Source organism: Dipteris shenzhenensis, chromosome 1 (assembly GCF_047967505.1).
Source record: "Dipteris shenzhenensis isolate YYH24624 ecotype China chromosome 1, Dip_SZ_1.0, whole genome shotgun sequence".
Classification (NCBI taxonomy): domain Eukaryota; kingdom Viridiplantae; phylum Streptophyta; class Polypodiopsida; order Gleicheniales; family Dipteridaceae; genus Dipteris; species Dipteris shenzhenensis.
In genome coordinates, this window is record NC_141596.1 from 2271602 (window position 1) to 2289626 (window position 18025).

At 43.1% G+C, this 18025-nt stretch overlaps 1 protein-coding gene across 1 annotated transcript in view; it reads right to left on the bottom strand.

The window, feature by feature from the left end:
* The window catches only part of LOC147905247 (oligouridylate-binding protein 1-like), a 59371-nt gene that overhangs the window by 15825 nt on the left and 25521 nt on the right, over positions 1–18025 (bottom strand). The window contains exons 4-9 of the mRNA XM_087395316.1: positions 11691–11767; positions 11502–11563; positions 11033–11120; positions 10752–10827; positions 7969–7999; positions 7718–7879 (exon numbers count right to left, since the gene is read on the bottom strand). Of these exons, the coding sequence (XP_087251442.1) occupies positions 7718–7879; positions 7969–7999; positions 10752–10827; positions 11033–11120; positions 11502–11563; positions 11691–11767 (496 nt within the window). The remainder of the gene's footprint in view (positions 1–7717; positions 7880–7968; positions 8000–10751; positions 10828–11032; positions 11121–11501; positions 11564–11690; positions 11768–18025) is intronic.

Below are 18025 nucleotides of genomic sequence, written 5' to 3' on the forward strand. Positions count from 1 at the left end.
TGATAGTGACAATGATATTCTCTTCATGTCTAGTTTATTGGCAGAGTTGCTTACCACTTCAGATGATGCATATTCCCAAGATTGGATTTTGGATTCTTATGCTTCATTCCATGTTACTTCCCATAGGGAATGGTTCTCCACTTATGACAGTGGAAAGATAGATTGTGTGCATCTTGAAAATAACCATGCATATGACATAGTGGGAGTAGGTGACATAAAGTTTTCTTTTGTAAATGGGTTTGCATTTATTTTGAAAAATGTGAGACATGTGCCTAAGCTGACCAAGAGTCTCATTTCAACGGGTCAGCTAAATGATGCTAGTTTTCAGACCATCTTTGGTTCTGGGAGCTCAAAAATTCAAAAGGATTGTATACTTTTGGCCAGGGGTGCCAAGTGTGGGACTTTGTATCCCTTACATGTATTAGGGGTGTTTGATCATATTGTTGCAATAACCGAGCAGCCAAGCACTTCTTTATGGCATAGCCGATTAGGCCATATGAGCCAAAATAAGAGGAAACTCTTATGCCATTTGGATTATGTACCGCATTTAAGTTTCTCTGATTTTGAATTTTGTGAGCACTGTCTCTATGGGAAGCAGACTAAATCAGCCCATAAAAGAAGAGAAAAGAAAGAGTTTGAAAAGCTTGATTTGGTACATTCAGACGTATGTGGTCCCATGTCTACACGGTCATTAGGCGAGGCTGAATACTATGTGACATTCATTGATGATGCAACTAGGAAAGTATGGGCTTATGCTATAGCTCGAAAGAGTGATGTGTTCTAGGTATTTCAGAACTGGCTGGCCTTGGTTAAGAATCACTCAGGTAGAACGCTTAAATACCTACGGACTAACAATGGTGGAGAGTATCTCTCTCATGACTTTCAGCATTTTTGTGATACACGTGGGATTAAGAGGAAGCTCACATCCCCTCGTACTCCAGAGCAAAATCCAGTTGCAGAAAAGATGAACCGTACCATTTAAGAAAGATTGTAATGCATGCTTTCCAATACAAGTCTTTCTGGTGGTTTTTTGACTGAGGCAATGAAGACTGTAGTGCATGTGATCAATAGATCACATAGTAAGAGTTTGGATGGTGGTATTCCTGAAGAGGCATGGAGTGGCAAGAAGCCCTCTTACTCTCATTTGCGTATATTTTAGTGTGAGGCATATGCACATGTGCCAAAAGAGCTTCGAAAGGAGCAAGATCCTAATTCTAGGAAATGCGTCTTTCTAGGTTATGGTAAAAGTGGAGAGATGGGCTATCGTCTCTGGTATCCAGAAGCAAAGAAGATCATACGCAGCCATGATGTAGCATTCAATGAGAGGAAGATGCATAAGGCACCCATGAGGGATGTGAAAATGAGGAGAATCACTTTCCAAGACGTGAATCCACCTACACATGTTGATAGACAGCAAGCTGTCCATGCACCAAATGTGCAAGACATGGTACCACCAAGTACTCCCATAGGTATACAATCAAGGGTAGATGATAAATCATCTATTGGTGAAAATGATGAGCCAAATGTGGCTGATATGCAGGTGGGACAACAAGCTGAAATGCCCTTGAGAAGATCATCTAGAGTATCTAGACCACTTGATAGGTTTGTTCCAGGGATAGACTATGTGATGCTTACTAATTGCAGGGAGCCTTCTTGCTACAGAGAGACTATGATGCGCGAGGATCAACGCAACTGGAAGTATGCTATGCAATCAGAGATGAGTTCACTTATGAAGAATAAGGCTTGGGACTTGGTTTCTTTGCCACATGGAAAGAAAGCATTGCCATGTAAATGGATCTACAAGATGAAGGTCACAAGTGATGATGTGCCTAGATACAAGGCCCGTGTGGTCGCTAAAGGATTCAAGAAAGAGAAGGGTGTGGACTTTGATGAGATATTCTCTCCGGTTGTGAAGATGACTACACTTAGATGCATGCTTGGCCTAGTGGCAGCAGAGGATATGGAGCTTATGCAGATGGATGTAAAGACAACTTTCTTACATGGGGATCTGCATGAGGAAATTTACATGATGCAACCGGAAGGCTTTGAAGAAAAGAGAAAAGAGCATTTAGTTTGCAAGCTGAAGAAGAGTCTCTATGGTCTTAAGCAAGCGCCTAGAGAATGATATCAGAAGTTTGATGCTTTCATTTGGTCCCAAGGTTTTAGAAAGAGTGAAATTGATCACTCCCTCTACACTAAAAGGACTAAGGATAATAGCCTGATACTCCAGGGACTATATGTGGATGATATGTTATTGGCTAGCAAGAATACTTATGAGCTAGATGCATTAAAGGCCAAGTTGCATGAGGCCTTTGATATGAAGGATTTGGGACTTGCAGGTCATATACTTGGTATGCGCATCACGCATAATCGGAGTAGGAAACTCCTTTGGCTTTCACAAAAGGAGTATGTTATAAAAGTATTGCAGCGTTTCAATATGGAGGGGGGGAAGGCAGTGAGTACTCCATTGCCTCCATATGTGAAACTGAGTCATACAGATAGTCCCAAATCAGATGAGGAAAGGGCCATATCAGATGAGGAGAGAGCCATGATGGCCAAGGTTCCTTATGCATTTGCAGTCGAGAGTCTTATGTACACTATGATAGCTACTAGACCAAACATTGCATTTGCGGTGGGAGTTGTTAGCCAGTATATGGCTAATCCAAGAAAGAGGCATTGGGAGGCAGTTAAGTACATCATGAGGTACATGAGGGGTACCAAGGAGATGTGCATCTGCTTTAGTAGAGGAGACATGCGTGTACTTGGATACACAGATTCAGCCTATGCAAGGCATGTGGATGGTAGGAGATCCACTTCTGTTTATGTGTTCACCTTTGCAGGTGGTGCAGTGTCGTGGATGTCTCACGCGCAGAAGTGTGTTGCTTTGTCTACCACAGAGGCTGAGTATGTTGCAACCACAGAGGGTTGCAAGAAGGCTATATGGCTTGATCGGCTAGTGGGAGATTTGGGGATTCATACAAATGTACTAACATTGCATAGTGATTCCATGAGTGCTATTCGGCTAGCAAGGAATCCGATCTTTCATGCAAAGACCAAACACACTGAGGTCAAGTACCATTTCATCACAGAGGTACTTGAGGACAAGCGCATAGAGCTTGTCAAGGTTCATACACATGATAATCCTACAGATATGCTGACGAAGAGTCTACCTAGTCAACGGTTTGGATATTGTCGTGTATTGATGGGCATTGGATCGTATGCTCACTGGTTGTTCTCCCTTAAAGGCACATTGTCCTTTAAGTGGGAGGTTGTGGGGGTTAAAGGTCACTGTGCCTTTACCCCAGTTATGTACAATACTCAAACACATATATAAATGAATGTAAAAGAAGATTAGGGTGTTCTGCACCCACCAAAAACTTGTGTGGCTCTCTGTTTCTCTCTCTCCCTCTTCCGTTCCGCTTCCATTGAGAGCACTCTCACAGTGACCGTCGGTGCCAAATCACCTTCATCGGTCCCACTCCCTCCACCGGAATTCTTTCTCTCCTACCTCGGAACCTCCACCAGAACCTTTCTTAAACGACATAGTTGTTAGCTTTAGCGTTTGTGTGGTGTGTATGGTAAACCTCCAAGGGATAGTGAAGAGCTCTAAGGTTTGTGAAGAGGTGAAAAGGCTAGTGCAACATGGCACTATCCCATGCATGTGCTTACGTGGTGACTTACATCTCGGCTGGACGACTCTAAGGTGGTTCTTTGCTTGGCTCTCCCATGAGAATTGGAGCCCCAAGCAACCATGAAGAGAACATCCATGACAGGTGGAAGAAGCACCACGATGGATGAGTGGTTCGAGGCTGCTGGCGACACTTCTCTCCCTCCTCATGACATCTTGTGGCTCTCCATCGACATCTTTATATTCAAATTTATTCTGAACAATTCGCATGTGCCTGTGTGGGTGTGTGTCGTACGCTCCATGTGTTTGGGGCTCGTGGTGTCGCCCTTGTATCATCCTTTGTGGCTAAGTGATAGGTGCTATTTTGTATACAGTGTTAGAAATGAGGAGGGAATGAATCACTCAATCCTCCACCCAAGATCTCTCCAACTCTTACACACTCAACCTAGATAGATGATCACAGATGCGACAAAAACACACCCAGAAATAACAGCAAATATAGACACAGAGAGAAAGTATATTCATCCACCGGATGGTGGGCAGAAAATGGCTCCAAGGGAGCAATACAAATCACAGCAGGCTGCTGGAGAAAACTGATGAACTCTCTCTCACAAAACTGTCCCAGATCTGAGTGCTGAACACGGCCTTGAAGAAGGGCTTTCTATATTGCACTGGATGCTGGGATGAATGCAGAAGTGGGCCTTTTATAGGCTCTGCCCAGGCCCCTTCAAATGACCGACCAGCAGGGTCGGTTACCCTGTCTGGTGGCCAACCATAGGGGCCCCATAAACCGACCAGGGTTGGCGCTGGTTGGTGGCCCTGGTTGGGCCGACTTAGCCAGCCACAGGCCCCTATATAAGGGTGCCCTAGATTCCAATCTGTGCTGCTGCTGGTGCCTCCATGTGAGGCCTAGAGCCCCCTCATACCTGCTGTTGCAGGCTGCGACCAGCCCGTGTGCTGGTCGCCTATTTTTACCATGCGATCCTCCCTCCGATGCCGGCTTGGGTCTCTCCCCAGCCCTCCTACCTCTCACTGCGCCTTGTCCCCTCAAATCGGGGGCTCACAGGTGGGCACAGTGAGATTTAACACCCCCCCTCAATGTCACAACTGTGGGCCAATCCCCATACGTCTGATGAGGTGCTCCATCTGTTCTCGAGGGAGTGCCTTCGTGAAGAGGTCGGACAAGTCGTCGACGGTCGGTGTTACACTCAAGTCGAGGTAACATGACCTCGGGAGGGTCAGTCGACATTTTCCTTTAAAGGATCAGTGTTCGTATTATATTTGTTTGGGCTTCATGTAAATGATAAAAAAAGGAATCAAGGTCAAGGTCCTTGGTGAGGGTGACATGGCACTAGACTAGGGCTAAGGGACCTAAATGCATGAAATGTGCCAGGGACCTAAATGCATGAAATGTGCCAAGGGGCAAATGGTTTCAATGATATCCCAAGAGAGGGGTAAATGATGCATTAAGGAGGGACCCTAGAATGAAGACGTGGCATACTAGATCCATCTAGGGAATTTTGGGGCTTGGTGGAATTTTGTAAAAAAGAACCTTCACGTAACGATTTTTTTTTGAGAAAAAGAGCTTACTACCACTGAGATCCGCTGGGAGGTGAATTCGTGTGCCTGTGCCCGTGATTTGATGAAAAGCTAGGAGTAAGCACGTTTGGATGTTTCAGTCGGGCAATACATGAGCTGTTCCTGCAGCTTTCTTGCCTATTTCCACCCTCTGTCTGATCTCATTTCAGCCCCGGATCTGGTCTTTGACCTGCTGCACACAGTTGCACATTACCTGCACCATCTCACCTCTGATTCACACTGTTCCAGGCCTCCAGAGAGCCTCTGCCGTGCTACGCACGTGTGCTGTCCACATGGCAGTCTATGTGCTTAGCCCTAACCCAAGTCTACCTCCGCCACTCCTCATATGGGGGCTTATAGATAGGGAGGTGACTCTTCCAACAGTCTCAATCCGATGGCTCTTGGATTTTCAGAAGGCTTGTGATGGGGTTGAGTGTCCTTTTGTTGAAGAGCACCATGTAGAGGTTGGATTTCTCAAAAAGATGATGTACCAGTCAAATGCTTGTTGGGGTCATACTGAGGAGCCTTTCTCCCTCTCCCGCTTAGTACAGCAGGGCTGCCTTCTTGCTCCCTTCTTTTTGTGGCAGAGCCACTAGGATATTTTCTGCCCTCCCAGGCAGCATGCCTCACTGGGTTACGACTGCCGATTCGCGAGGAGGAGCCGCTATTGGACTACAAGTTTGCATATGGAAGGGCACTCTTTGTGGAGGGCAGCAAAGAGCCTAGAGGGGTTCGAAGAAGCACGTAGGAAGCTCTGAATATGTCTCTAAATGAACTACATAAAACGGGCATGAGCAGAGTCAGCAGAAATGTTTCTAAAACCCGGTTTCAGGGTTTTGAATAGAGAAGTTTCGAAAATCTGAAAGAAATTTTGCCTAGAAATGTGCATACTTAATATATGTAAACCACCACCCTCAAAGCCATATCACTTGACATTCTACACACCTTAGGAGCCAGACCAAGAAGGATCTCCCCCAACATCTACATTGTGAAGACTTTGTAAGATCTAGACTTCGGGCTTTGTTTAACGAAAACGATGCATAGAGGTATCCATTTGTATAGTCACGCCTTCTCCATTGACCTGGCCTCTCCAGCTTACATGATTCAAGGTCCAGATAGAGAGACAAGTCGCAATGCTGACTCCTTGACAGTGCCATGTGCCATCGCAAGAGAACAGCTTATGGGAGACGGTGTCTAGCATCACTGCATGAAACATCTAGGTTTCACACTGCAATATAGTGATGGGAGGCCACCTCGTCCCCCTAGTAACCACCCTAGTTGCCAATTGGCAACAGGTTATCTACACCTTGCACACCATATGGGGGCGACAGACGTCAGGATTTTGACAACCAATGAGAGGCAGGCATGTTTCTGCAAGGCTTGGCTTGCATGTGTCTTGTATGTATTCACTGAGCGAGGTATTCACCACACATTAGTCCTCCACCTTGGTTGTTGACCACTATTTCAGAGACTATGAGCTGGGTTCTATGAAACAGGCTAGTTGACAACCAGCTCCATTTTCTACCATTTCCTCAACGTTCAGCACCTCACGGATGTATGGTTGGTTTTTTCATGCATTAATAGAAAGTTCTTTTCTCTTTATATGTACACATACACACACACACACACACACACACACACATATATATATATAGAGAAAGAGAGAGAAAAAGTAATGCAGGAGGCTCTAAATATGCTTGTAAAAGAACTACATGAAAGGGGCATGAGCAGAGAACGTTTCTAGAAACGGGTTTAAAAGTTTCGAATAGAAACATTTGAAAAATCTCAAAGAGATTTCAACTAGAAATGTGCATGCTTAATATATGTAAAAATACCACCCTCAAAGCTATATCACTCAACATTGTACACACCTTAGAGCCAAATCAGATAGGATCTTCCACAACATCTACATTGTGAAGACTTTTGTAAGACCTAGACTCCAAGCTTTTTTTGACAAAAACAATTCACAGAGGTATCCACTGGTATACTCCTCCCAACTAGCCTCTTCTGCCTGCTCATAATTGAGCCTAGAACACTGAGAAGCAATCTGCAGTTGGATTGCACATTGCTTTAGTAAACAGCTGAGCATCACTGACTTATATATTGCTCCAATATTATGATTTTTGGAGAATTTATTGGGACAAACTGGTGTTTTGTGCTGGTCGAACATTAAGATCTGTGGAGAATACTCGTATAGGGTACACCTTTGCCATATCAGTTTGGCTGCCTTTGCAATATCGACTTGATTGAATATGAATGCAAACTGATCAGGAAAGAGCCTGACAGACTAATCTGCCTGTAGAGACTAATTATGTCATGTTCAACAAATTACTGATATGTGATGTCTGATATTGTACTTGTGTCTGGATGTTATGACTATAGCAAAACTTATAAAGCTGTTTGGGCAATTCTACGTGATCTAAACTTGGAAATCCTCAGACCATTTGCATATATGACTGCATCTTCATCAGGAATTTCAATTTTGCCAGAGGAACCGTATTCATCACTGACCAGGAATGTCCATGCCTGAACTTAAGATGCCACCATTTGCAGCAGATGATACTCCAGCAATTTGCATTGCCGTGATGTGTGCATCTTCACCCTGGTTTCCTAATCCTGTTCCACTCTTGGTTGCCCAATTACAACGAATTGCCCTATTACCAAGCCATTTCCCTGTCAAAACAAAAGCAGAAGTGACTCAGTTGGTATCCTGTGAAGATTGTAATTTCAAGCGAGATAATGGGCCTCAGCTGAAAATATACCTGTCATCTCAGTAATAGCTCTCTCTGCATCCTGCAGCATCATTCTGTGTGCTTAGACTCTTGCCAAAAACCATCTAACCTTTGATAAACAGAAACAGAAGACGAAAGGACAGAAAAAGGAATCCTTTTAACATCCACAAAAGACCTAAGGGTCTATAAGAGGGATTAAAAGAAACCAGCTGCACCCAAGCTACCATAAACAATATCGCGCAACTTGTACCATCAGCTGATTCTTCAATAGAAACACCAAGCACAATGTAGCCTATAAAGAGAGCTTGCCAGTCTCACATTAAGTACATATACCTAGATGAATCCAGGAACATTCCCAAACTTATCCTCTAAAAACACAACATAGTGCAGTTTCAATCTCATGATAGTCACTCACAAGGTTGAAAACCATAAACTCCATCACACATAGCAGGGACTAGCTACTATGACATCCCCACTGACGTCATCAGCACCCAACAGTGGGGATAGACCATAGTATAAAAATATGCTCTCACACATACAAATCCACACACCCACACATACTTGAGCATCCATTTATACAAAGTCTTCGTACTGAGTTTCTGTCGGCACTCCGGAAAACTATATCAGTGACTACACAGTCAAGGCACCAGTATAAAAAATACATCACAACCCTGGCAGCTTGTTCACAGTCCACAATCTTGCTAAAATCTTTAAAATACAAACAAAATTCACCCCCAGAGAGCAACTTAACTTAATTCCAGGAAACTATCCAAACAGAAAATTGTGATTAAAGGGACGAAATTAAATGTGCATTAAACACATCACTACATATAGTGGTCTATCATCAAAAAGGCTTGCATGCTTAGCTGAGGCCTAAGGCTATATAAGTGACATGAGGACTGAGCTAACAGCTTTTCATACAAGTGTTCTACATTGTCAATTGATGTACAGCCATGATGCACTTCCATCTGAAGGTCTGAATGTGATGAACAGTCCACCAAAAGAAGCCATAAATTTGCAGGCCAATCCATCAAGGCTAAGAAATCCTCATACTGAAGCAGCCTATGCACGAGCATCTCAAAGTAACATATGAGAGTGCTTACTTTCTGACACCACTTTGCTAGACTTGGGTGCTAGCACACAATTGACAAGAAAGGGAAATAAGTTACAAATGTTGATAAGCTGGATATCAAGGGGAAAGCCAAAATTCTAACGTTGGCCTCACATGATAGATATATGTCATATAGTGCCCAGACCTTTGAAAGAAGTTGCTTTCTATGACGATGGAAATGATGTAAACCTCCCCAAGCACAAACTTACTATAGAGGATCCATTTATGAAAGTCAGGACTCAGATAGCAAACACAGAGGCCTTTATACTTTTGATAACAGAGTGATAGAAGAAAGAATAAGCATGTTCCGCATCAAAAAGCTCACTACAGATCTTTGGCATAGGGAAATGGCACACGTCACCACAAGACGTTTGCATTGGCAAAAAGATCATTTTTTAAACGATCGGTACAAAGGTGATGAGGTGCAAAACAAGGTGTTGAAAAACAATTCACTAACGCCTAGACTCCTTAGCAGAATGGCGTGGCACAAATCAGGAATATGCATCCAGTTGAGGCAATGAAGGTCTATGCTCAAGAAAGCCAAACATAATTTTGGCAGAAGCAGTATTTAAAGTAGATTATTTGCTTAATACATGTCCCTGTAAAACAGTCATAGCATGACAACCTGCATTTTACAATGACAACACAGAAACTAGACACCAAAGCAGGCAAATGCATCTTCATGGGTAAAGCAAATGGTACAGGCTGTACCAACTTGAACCCTGCAAGATGGTTCTTAGCATGGACGTAGATTATTTGTTTAATACATGTCCCTGTAAAACAGTCATAGCATGACAACCTGCATTTTACAATGCCAACACAGAAACTAGACACCAAAGCAGAAAAATGCATCTTCATGGGTAAAGCAAACGGTACAGGCTGTACCAACTTGAACCCTGCAAGATGGTTCTTAGCATGGATGTATTCTTCACAAAGACCACAAAATTACTAAGCTGTCTCAAAAATGCAGTGAAACATTGGGGTAGATGAGCAAGAGAGAAAGGACGATGATGCTTCCCCACCTCTATCACTATTAAGGACCAAAAAGAGGATCTGTAGCAGCAAGTCATGCTTGGTCCAATGGAGGACATTGAAAAGGCTACCTGTGGCAGTGTACCCAAATACATATATCCCGCATACATGTGGGTTGGATAATGAGGTAGCCGTATAATGGCTAAGGCCAATACCCCGGTGACTTTTTTGGGGGGTTTGGCGTCTAGGCCCATTGCGGATTGAGCACCTTCAGCACAGGGCCCCATCTCATTAGGCCACTTCGAATGTCTTGACATGGAATCAAAGCCACTCCGCTTTGTCATGCATAGGTTGGGTGTGAGTGGCAGCACACACACTACGTGGAAGAAAGGAGGAAAACACTGCTGCATCATCAAACCCATCCGAGATGGCTGAATATGGATTACATTGCATCCTGCCTAGAACACATCATACGGGGGGTATAGGTCAGCATCTACATCTAGGTGGACATGCAGGGAGTGGAGCATTGATTTTTCAAAAAAGTATTCACACACCTTTGCTCACCTCAATAATTCCCGTGAATTTGCAAATCACACCTTAAAATTCATTTAGAAGCTATATTATACAAACATAACATGCTGAGCTTTATCAATTTCATATATGTGGAGGGCAAACCCAGCACAAAAGAAAGCTGGCTACTACAGCAAATGCAGTACACATCTCATTGCACCTGCTGATTTCTGAAGGAGACAAAGCCAAAGCCCCTTGAACGACCAGATCGTTGATCCCACATGACGCGTGCATCTCTGAGACACAAGCAGCACCAAAAAATAGGGTAGAGTCGACACAAGCAACTGAAAATCAGAGTTTATTGCATCAAAAGCTCCCCATCGGGCCCTTTTGCTCAAGCCAACTGTGAATACAAAAACTCCTCAACAAAGCGTCTTGTGCAATTCCCTCAATCCCTTAATGTCCTGCCCTTAACATTGCTTCAAGTTGGAGAAAACTTACGAACACGTTGGATAAACACAGAAGGCGGCAAAGAGGGCTGCATCTGTAATTTCCGAACTAAGATCACCAACAAAGATACTGAAGTGCCCTGGTAAATCAGCAAAACAAAAACGCTCAATAAGTAGGTCAAACAGGCCTCACAATCACCATCTATCAACATAAGACTCAAATTGCTCGCCTGAACTTCGGCATGCAAGTCAATAGTCAAATGCATGGTTGAAGGTTTATGTTATTATGGTCTCTGTTGTGTTCACTTCTTAATTATCTGTCTGAGCTGTATTCTGAAATTAGCCGCCCTTCTACTACGATGTGAGTATGAATGTTCCAGCATTCAGTCCATATGTCCTTGATGAAGTTGATTGTTAAAGTTTTGAAATGATATCTCAGGCAATGCACATGTTCTGCCTACACACTGGAATTTTGATAAAAACCCTCTAAAGGCTGAGAGAAAATGGTTTGGATAAGAAACCAGAGGTATCTTCTCTTTGCCCACGTGCATAAGCCCAATTAACCTTGATAGACTGGCTGAATCTGTGTGAAACAACACGATGCAGAACCCATTGCTCAATACAATCAACAGAAAAAGCTAGCATTGAGTAAAAAAAATGATATATCACAATCAGAAACTAGAAAACCATCAAATAAGAAAATTCCTTACATTTGTCTTCCATTGAGTGACAGAATTGCAGCTGCTGCAGACCGATGGTCAAAATAGTCTACGAAACCATATGATGACTGCAAAGATAGTCCAAAGTCAAACTAGGGACTTAACCTCAAATTCCCAGCCACAACAAAACAGAAAACAACATCTCCACATCTATAACCCCATGCATCATTCCCTCAATTTGGATTTGTATGACAATACGAAATTCCCACTTCTGAACAAACTCACTTCCAATCAAAGAAACTTGAGTATTAAAAACAGGTAAACCCTACTTTGAAGAGATTGATCCCGACCAAATACAGCAGGCATATGCAGCTCTTGCACAATTCAAAAGCATTCCCTATCTTCAGCTGAAATCAGCTTCAGCCTGGTACTACCTTCGCTTCCTCTCAGTCCATTTTCTTCAGAATTGGTTTGGGATGGGCTCAAAAAGACAGATGACGTCCATGAAGGTTCAAATTTGATGGACCTGATTTGTTTGATCCTCGTGATGACCAGTATGTCTCATAGGTTCTTTGTTTAGGCCCTAAGTTATAATGCAGCTCTGGCAGAATTCTTGTTGCCATAGAGTCAATCATAGAAGACAAAAGAGCAGTAGTATTGTGCCGTTCACTCACCGACTAAATACTCCCATTGTTAAACAAACAAATTTGTGGACTTTTGTCCCTTCTACCTACCCCCCAAAATGCAAAGTAACATGAGGACTCTTTTCTAACTTTTCATGGCAGGCTTTCAAATGTGTCATATCCAATTCGCAGAGTTCATTGCTTATTAAATGCCAATCCAAGACAACAGGCATACACCATCTAAATCTGAAAGAAAACTCTTCAACAATGTTTATATACATAAATAAGGGTCAAATAAATGATTGCTTTTATTCCAAAATTGGTTTACCATGGAAATTCATCTATTCTAGACATTTTTCTACATCGTTCTCAACGGTTTTCTATGCCATTATACTAACATGTGTCTGATCATGTGTCGCAACATTAACTTCTGCCACTCTACAGCTATTGCAATGCCAACATCCTTCCTTGCACTAACAACTAACTGCGGATGCCTTCACCCAATGATCATTCTCAACGTCTTTCTATGCCATTATACTACATGTGCCTCATCATGTGTTGCAACATTAACGTATGCTGCTCTACTGCTATCGCAATGCCAACATCCTTCCTTGCACTAACAACTCACTACCAATGCCTTCACCCAACGATCTTGCATGTGACCTCTCACCAAGAAGATCCACCAGGCAAACCAGTGGATGGCAACTGCAATGTCAAACATCTTTCAAAGACAACAATGACTCCTAAGACCATATCCATTGCTTCTATGTATTTCTCAATATTGTTTTCCAGATGTTTCATTTGCAATACATAATACAAAAGCGTTGTAGATGTTAGAAATGATTCCGACACAGAGTATCCCACAGCAGAAGACTGATAGAGCATCCCAACAATGCACGCAGAAGTGATTAACTATGGAATCCAAAACTTCTTTACTTATGTGTATTTCACAACCATGAGTGTGTGCAAGCCAGTAAATAGACTATAAACCAAGAGAGGGATAACACCAACAAAATGATATATCTCCGTCCTCAAATAGACAAATTCAAAAATTCAAAAAAGTGGCTCAAACTCCCACCAAAAGTTGTGTGGTCACATGCATCCATGCACCTGGGTGCAATGTGATACACTGGCTAATAGGTATTTTGTCATATGTTGTAACCCCTTTGTGAGCCCTTGTCCAAGGACAATCAGGCACAAGCTACGTAGGTCAGTCTCCCATCCTTAGGTCAAGTCAGACAGATCAGCCCATTTTCTCACGACTGGCTACCACCAAGTGTGGATATTTGAAGCTGACATCCTAAAGACGGCACTCCGGACAGAGTGAGCTCATTACAAGTTCGTCGTCATGCCATTTGGTCTAAAAAATGCACCAATGACTTTCAACAAGTTGATGTCTCGGGTATTTGCAGATTATATTGAGAAGTGTATGTTCATCATTCTCGATGATATCCTTATCTTTTACGCTACAACAGAGCAGCATATTAAGGATATGAGATGTACCCTACAGTTATTGCGCAATAACCAGCTATACTTCAACGCAAAAAAAGTGGTTTGGGTTGCTAGAAGGTCAATATCTGGGATACATCATTAGTGCTCAAGGGATTCGATTAGATCTAGAGAAGATTCAAGCCATCACCAATTGGGTTGTCCCCACAACGGCTCAAGATATTCAATCCTTTGTGGGATTGTGTCAAGCCTACAGCTCACACATGGATGGATTCTCAACACACGCAGCCCCTCTTACAGATTTATTAAAGGGGATAAAGACAAGCAGACAGAAAATTCAAGTTACAAGCAAAGCTTTGCTGGTCTTCCATGACTTGCCAATGGAATTGCACTCAAAAAAAGAGAATGTCTTTGGGTTGTGCCTATGGGTTAAGTGCACTTATGTGATGGTGTTCTATGCTTGAAAGCCTTGCGAAGGCTTAGTGAATTGGGGCTGTGTGCTCAGTTGCAGGGAAGGTCTCCTAGATGCAACTTGTAATCATTTCACCGTGAAATATAAAGAAATACCGAAAGGGGCGCCACGGTGTTTGGGGCCAATCGGGTGCACTTGTCTATGTTTGTTGAGCAGTGGCACTCCAGCCTCCATCCCTTTTTCAGTGGTTTTGTTTGTGAACAAATGGGTAAATGCCAAATGGTGATCATGCAATGGTTAATGGTTGTAATATATGCTTTGTGAGCTGTAAATAAGTGCTGAAGTGATTAAAGGTTTAGTTCCACTACCCTCTGAGTGATTAGAGGTCGGTTTCATTGGCTCCATTGCCGGGATACCACACACTCTTTCTCAAGAGGTGGGCCTCGGTAGTTTGGTGGAAGGATATCTTTGCTGCACTTTTTGACAGCTGAATATTACAACCATAAACATGGTGAGTACCCATGAGCAAGAGAGCTCCACAACTCCTCAAAGGAGAAGACAGGATAGCCTTAATGATCCAACTCGTGTACAGCTGCAGGGAGCACAACAAATGCCTTTTGAGCAGGCCACACATGAAGCTACAACTGAGCTCAACGGTGATACTAGTTCTAGCAGTGAGTCAAATGATGCTACTATGTTGAATGCACAGCTTGCAAGTGCAGTGACTGCTTTGACTCAGCTTGCTCAAAATTTGGCTCAGATTGTGCAAACAAATGCCAAGAAGAAGAAGAAATCAAGAAAGCACAAGCACGGAAAGAGTGAGTACACACATGCATCAGCTTCTCATGGCGGACTGCACACTCATGCATCAATTTCCCATGAGGGACAGCCATAAAAAATGACTCATAAAGTGACTTCCAAGAGAGAGAGATCACCCAAAAGAGCACTTGAGAAAGAGGTACAAAAAGTACAGCCAGTGCAACAGTATGAGCAGCCATCACAAGGCCTTGGTTTGGGTACTTCTACTCCTCAAAATAATAATGTTCAGTCCATAAATGTGGCTCAACCACCTCAGCCATATTTGAGGCAGCAACCTGAATATTTTGGTACAGATTCTATCTTGATGCTATGTTGATTCCACCGCCAATTGGGCATAGAAAGCAAGCCATGTATGACAATGTGGGAATGCAGGCATGCAAGCCACAGCATATGCTCCCAGGCCTAATGTTCAGCCAAGCATGACTCTCCCTAGTGAAGGGAATGCTGCAAATATACAGCCATCTTTGGGACAGCCAATATCAAAAGTATATAAAGAATTTAAGGATGGTGGTACTCATGTCAAGTTTGAGACATATAATGGTGTACAGGACAGGTACAAAGTCCTCACATTCCTTCAACAGTTTGATGCTGCATTTCTTGGGGGTTTGTTTACAGAAGCATCCAAGATGAGGAAGGTCGCCACATTTTTGGAAGGCAATGCACTTAAGTGGTACACCAACCTTATGCTTCATGGAGATGCACCTGCTACTTGGCTGAAATTTAAGCAAGTGTTCTCTTCTACTTGGCTTACTCCAACTTTTGAAGTTGAAGTACTTTCACACTGGCATGACTTGTCATACAAACTTTGCAAGAATCTTGATGATTACACCCAGAGGTTTTGGGATGTTTTGCTGCCATTGAGCTCTTACAGGTATGTTTCTTTGAAAGAGCAATTAATTGAGAATCAAGGACAGCGTATGCATGGATGCAAGAGAAGAATTTGGGCTTTATGGACAGCAAGAAAGAACACAACAAACAAGCTGCCAAACACCAGGATAAGGACTGTTAGAATTATAGATATAATTCAGCAGTGACCAATGTAATTTAATAAGCTAGTTAGGGGCACTTTTCCCTCATTAAGAGGTTTTTCCCCCTAACCGCAGTTAGTTCACTAACTATGGTTAGTGACTACTAAGGTTTTGTCACTAGGACAAAACCTCATCTCTTACTCTTTGAGTTGTACTCTTTACACTCTTCTATTGCAACTCAGCTCTCAAGCTCTCACTCTCTTGCTCTCTCTCTCTCTGCATTCTCTCACATATGGTATTAGAGCAATTGATCCCGCTCCCTGCTTCTTCCCTGTTCAACTCCAGCCTACAGCCCACGCTCCTGTTGCTACATCTCGCCCGTACAGTCTGTACGACTATACGAAATCCGTACTTGGTATATGCACGTCCGTACCCTATCGTATTGTACCTGCCGTACCGTACCCGTCGTACAGATCTGCAACACGCGTGGTCGTCGTACATCGTCGTCCGTACAAGTGCCGTACAGTCCGTTGCCTGACTGTACGGTTCGTCGTATAGTTCCATACCTGCGCATACACTTCGCTGCCACCATCCGTACCAACACGTACCTTTTTCATATTGGATCTGCATTTCCATACCGCACATGCGGCCCCGTACAGTTGCAGTCCTCCGTACATCGTTGGATGCTGGTTGCCGTACAATACGTACGGTTGTTCACAATCTTCCGTACAAACTGTCATACAGACAGATTGATAGTTCCGTACTATCTGTCCGTACAGTTTGCAGGTGATCTAGGCAGGTACATCTTGCAGACAGCCATTGTTTGGCTCAGTTTTTTTTGGAAGACTTTGGGGCATCCTGTTTGTTGCAAACATTGCAATCATTTTGTAGTTTCAGAGCTACACTTGGAGCAAACATTGCAAATTTGGTCTGAAATTTGGGGCTTTCTGCTGAAATTGCAAAATTTGGGGCTTTCTGTACTTCTGTCCCTTTCTGGTTGCAATTTCAAGCTCGAAATTTGGGGCTTTCAGTTTTGCAGTACAATTTCTTGAAGAAATTTGGGGATTTTGTAATTGCACTGCAATTTCGCAGTGAAATTTGGGGCTTTTGCAGACAAAGCGCAATTCTTGCAACATTTGGGGCTTTTGATCAATTTGCCCCTTTCCGGTTGCAATTTCAAGCCTATTTTGGGGCTTTTGTGTTGGGAGAGCAATTTCTGGAGATTTCAGTTCATACCGCCTTTCTTGAAGTGTTTTGCAGCACTTTTGGCAGATTCTGGAGAGTTTTTGATGCTTGGACAGATTTTTGACAGTGCAAGTACAGAAATCTGAGTTGCATTTACAGCCGGTGCTTGGCTGTGTTTTTTTTTGGGAGTTGTGCATTTCATTCCCAGTAAGGGAATTCTGTTTTGTATCTGCTTAAATCTCTTTCACAGATATGGCCCAGCAAAATCAGAATGACTTCCAGTTCAGTGGTCTTTCACAGTCACAGGAAGACAAGTTGGATGGTACCAACTACTCCCTCTGGAGTTTTATGGTACGCAATATTCTGATTTCTCGCAATTTATGGGATTATTGATAGCTCAATTTTCAGACTTTCAAATGTCTTATATGTGCCTGGTATAACCAAAAATCTTCTTTCAGTGTCCACTCTTAACAGAGCTGGATTTCAGGTCATCTTTGAGGATGACAAATGTGCTGTCCGAGACAGGGAAGATGATTATGCCTTAAGATTATCTCGTACTCTCCAGCGTGGGCTTTTTCAGCTTGATCTTTTTGACAAAAGAGCAGCCCATGCTCTTGCAGTTTCTACCCCTACAGCTGCCATGCAGGATGCAGAATTATGGCATGCCCGATATGGCCACATGCATTACAACAGCTTGATGACACTTCAGAAGCATTCCATGGTTGATGCATTGCCACCTCTTGAGATACCTCCTCCACATGCCTGTGAAGGGTGCATTTTAGGCAAGATGCATAGATTCCCCTTCAAAAAGGATGGTTCAGTTAAAGCTGTCCGCAAATTACAGCTTATACACAGTGATGTCTGTGGTCCCATGAGGACTCCATCATTGGGTGGTCATCTCTACTTCGTTACATTTATTGATGATTACTC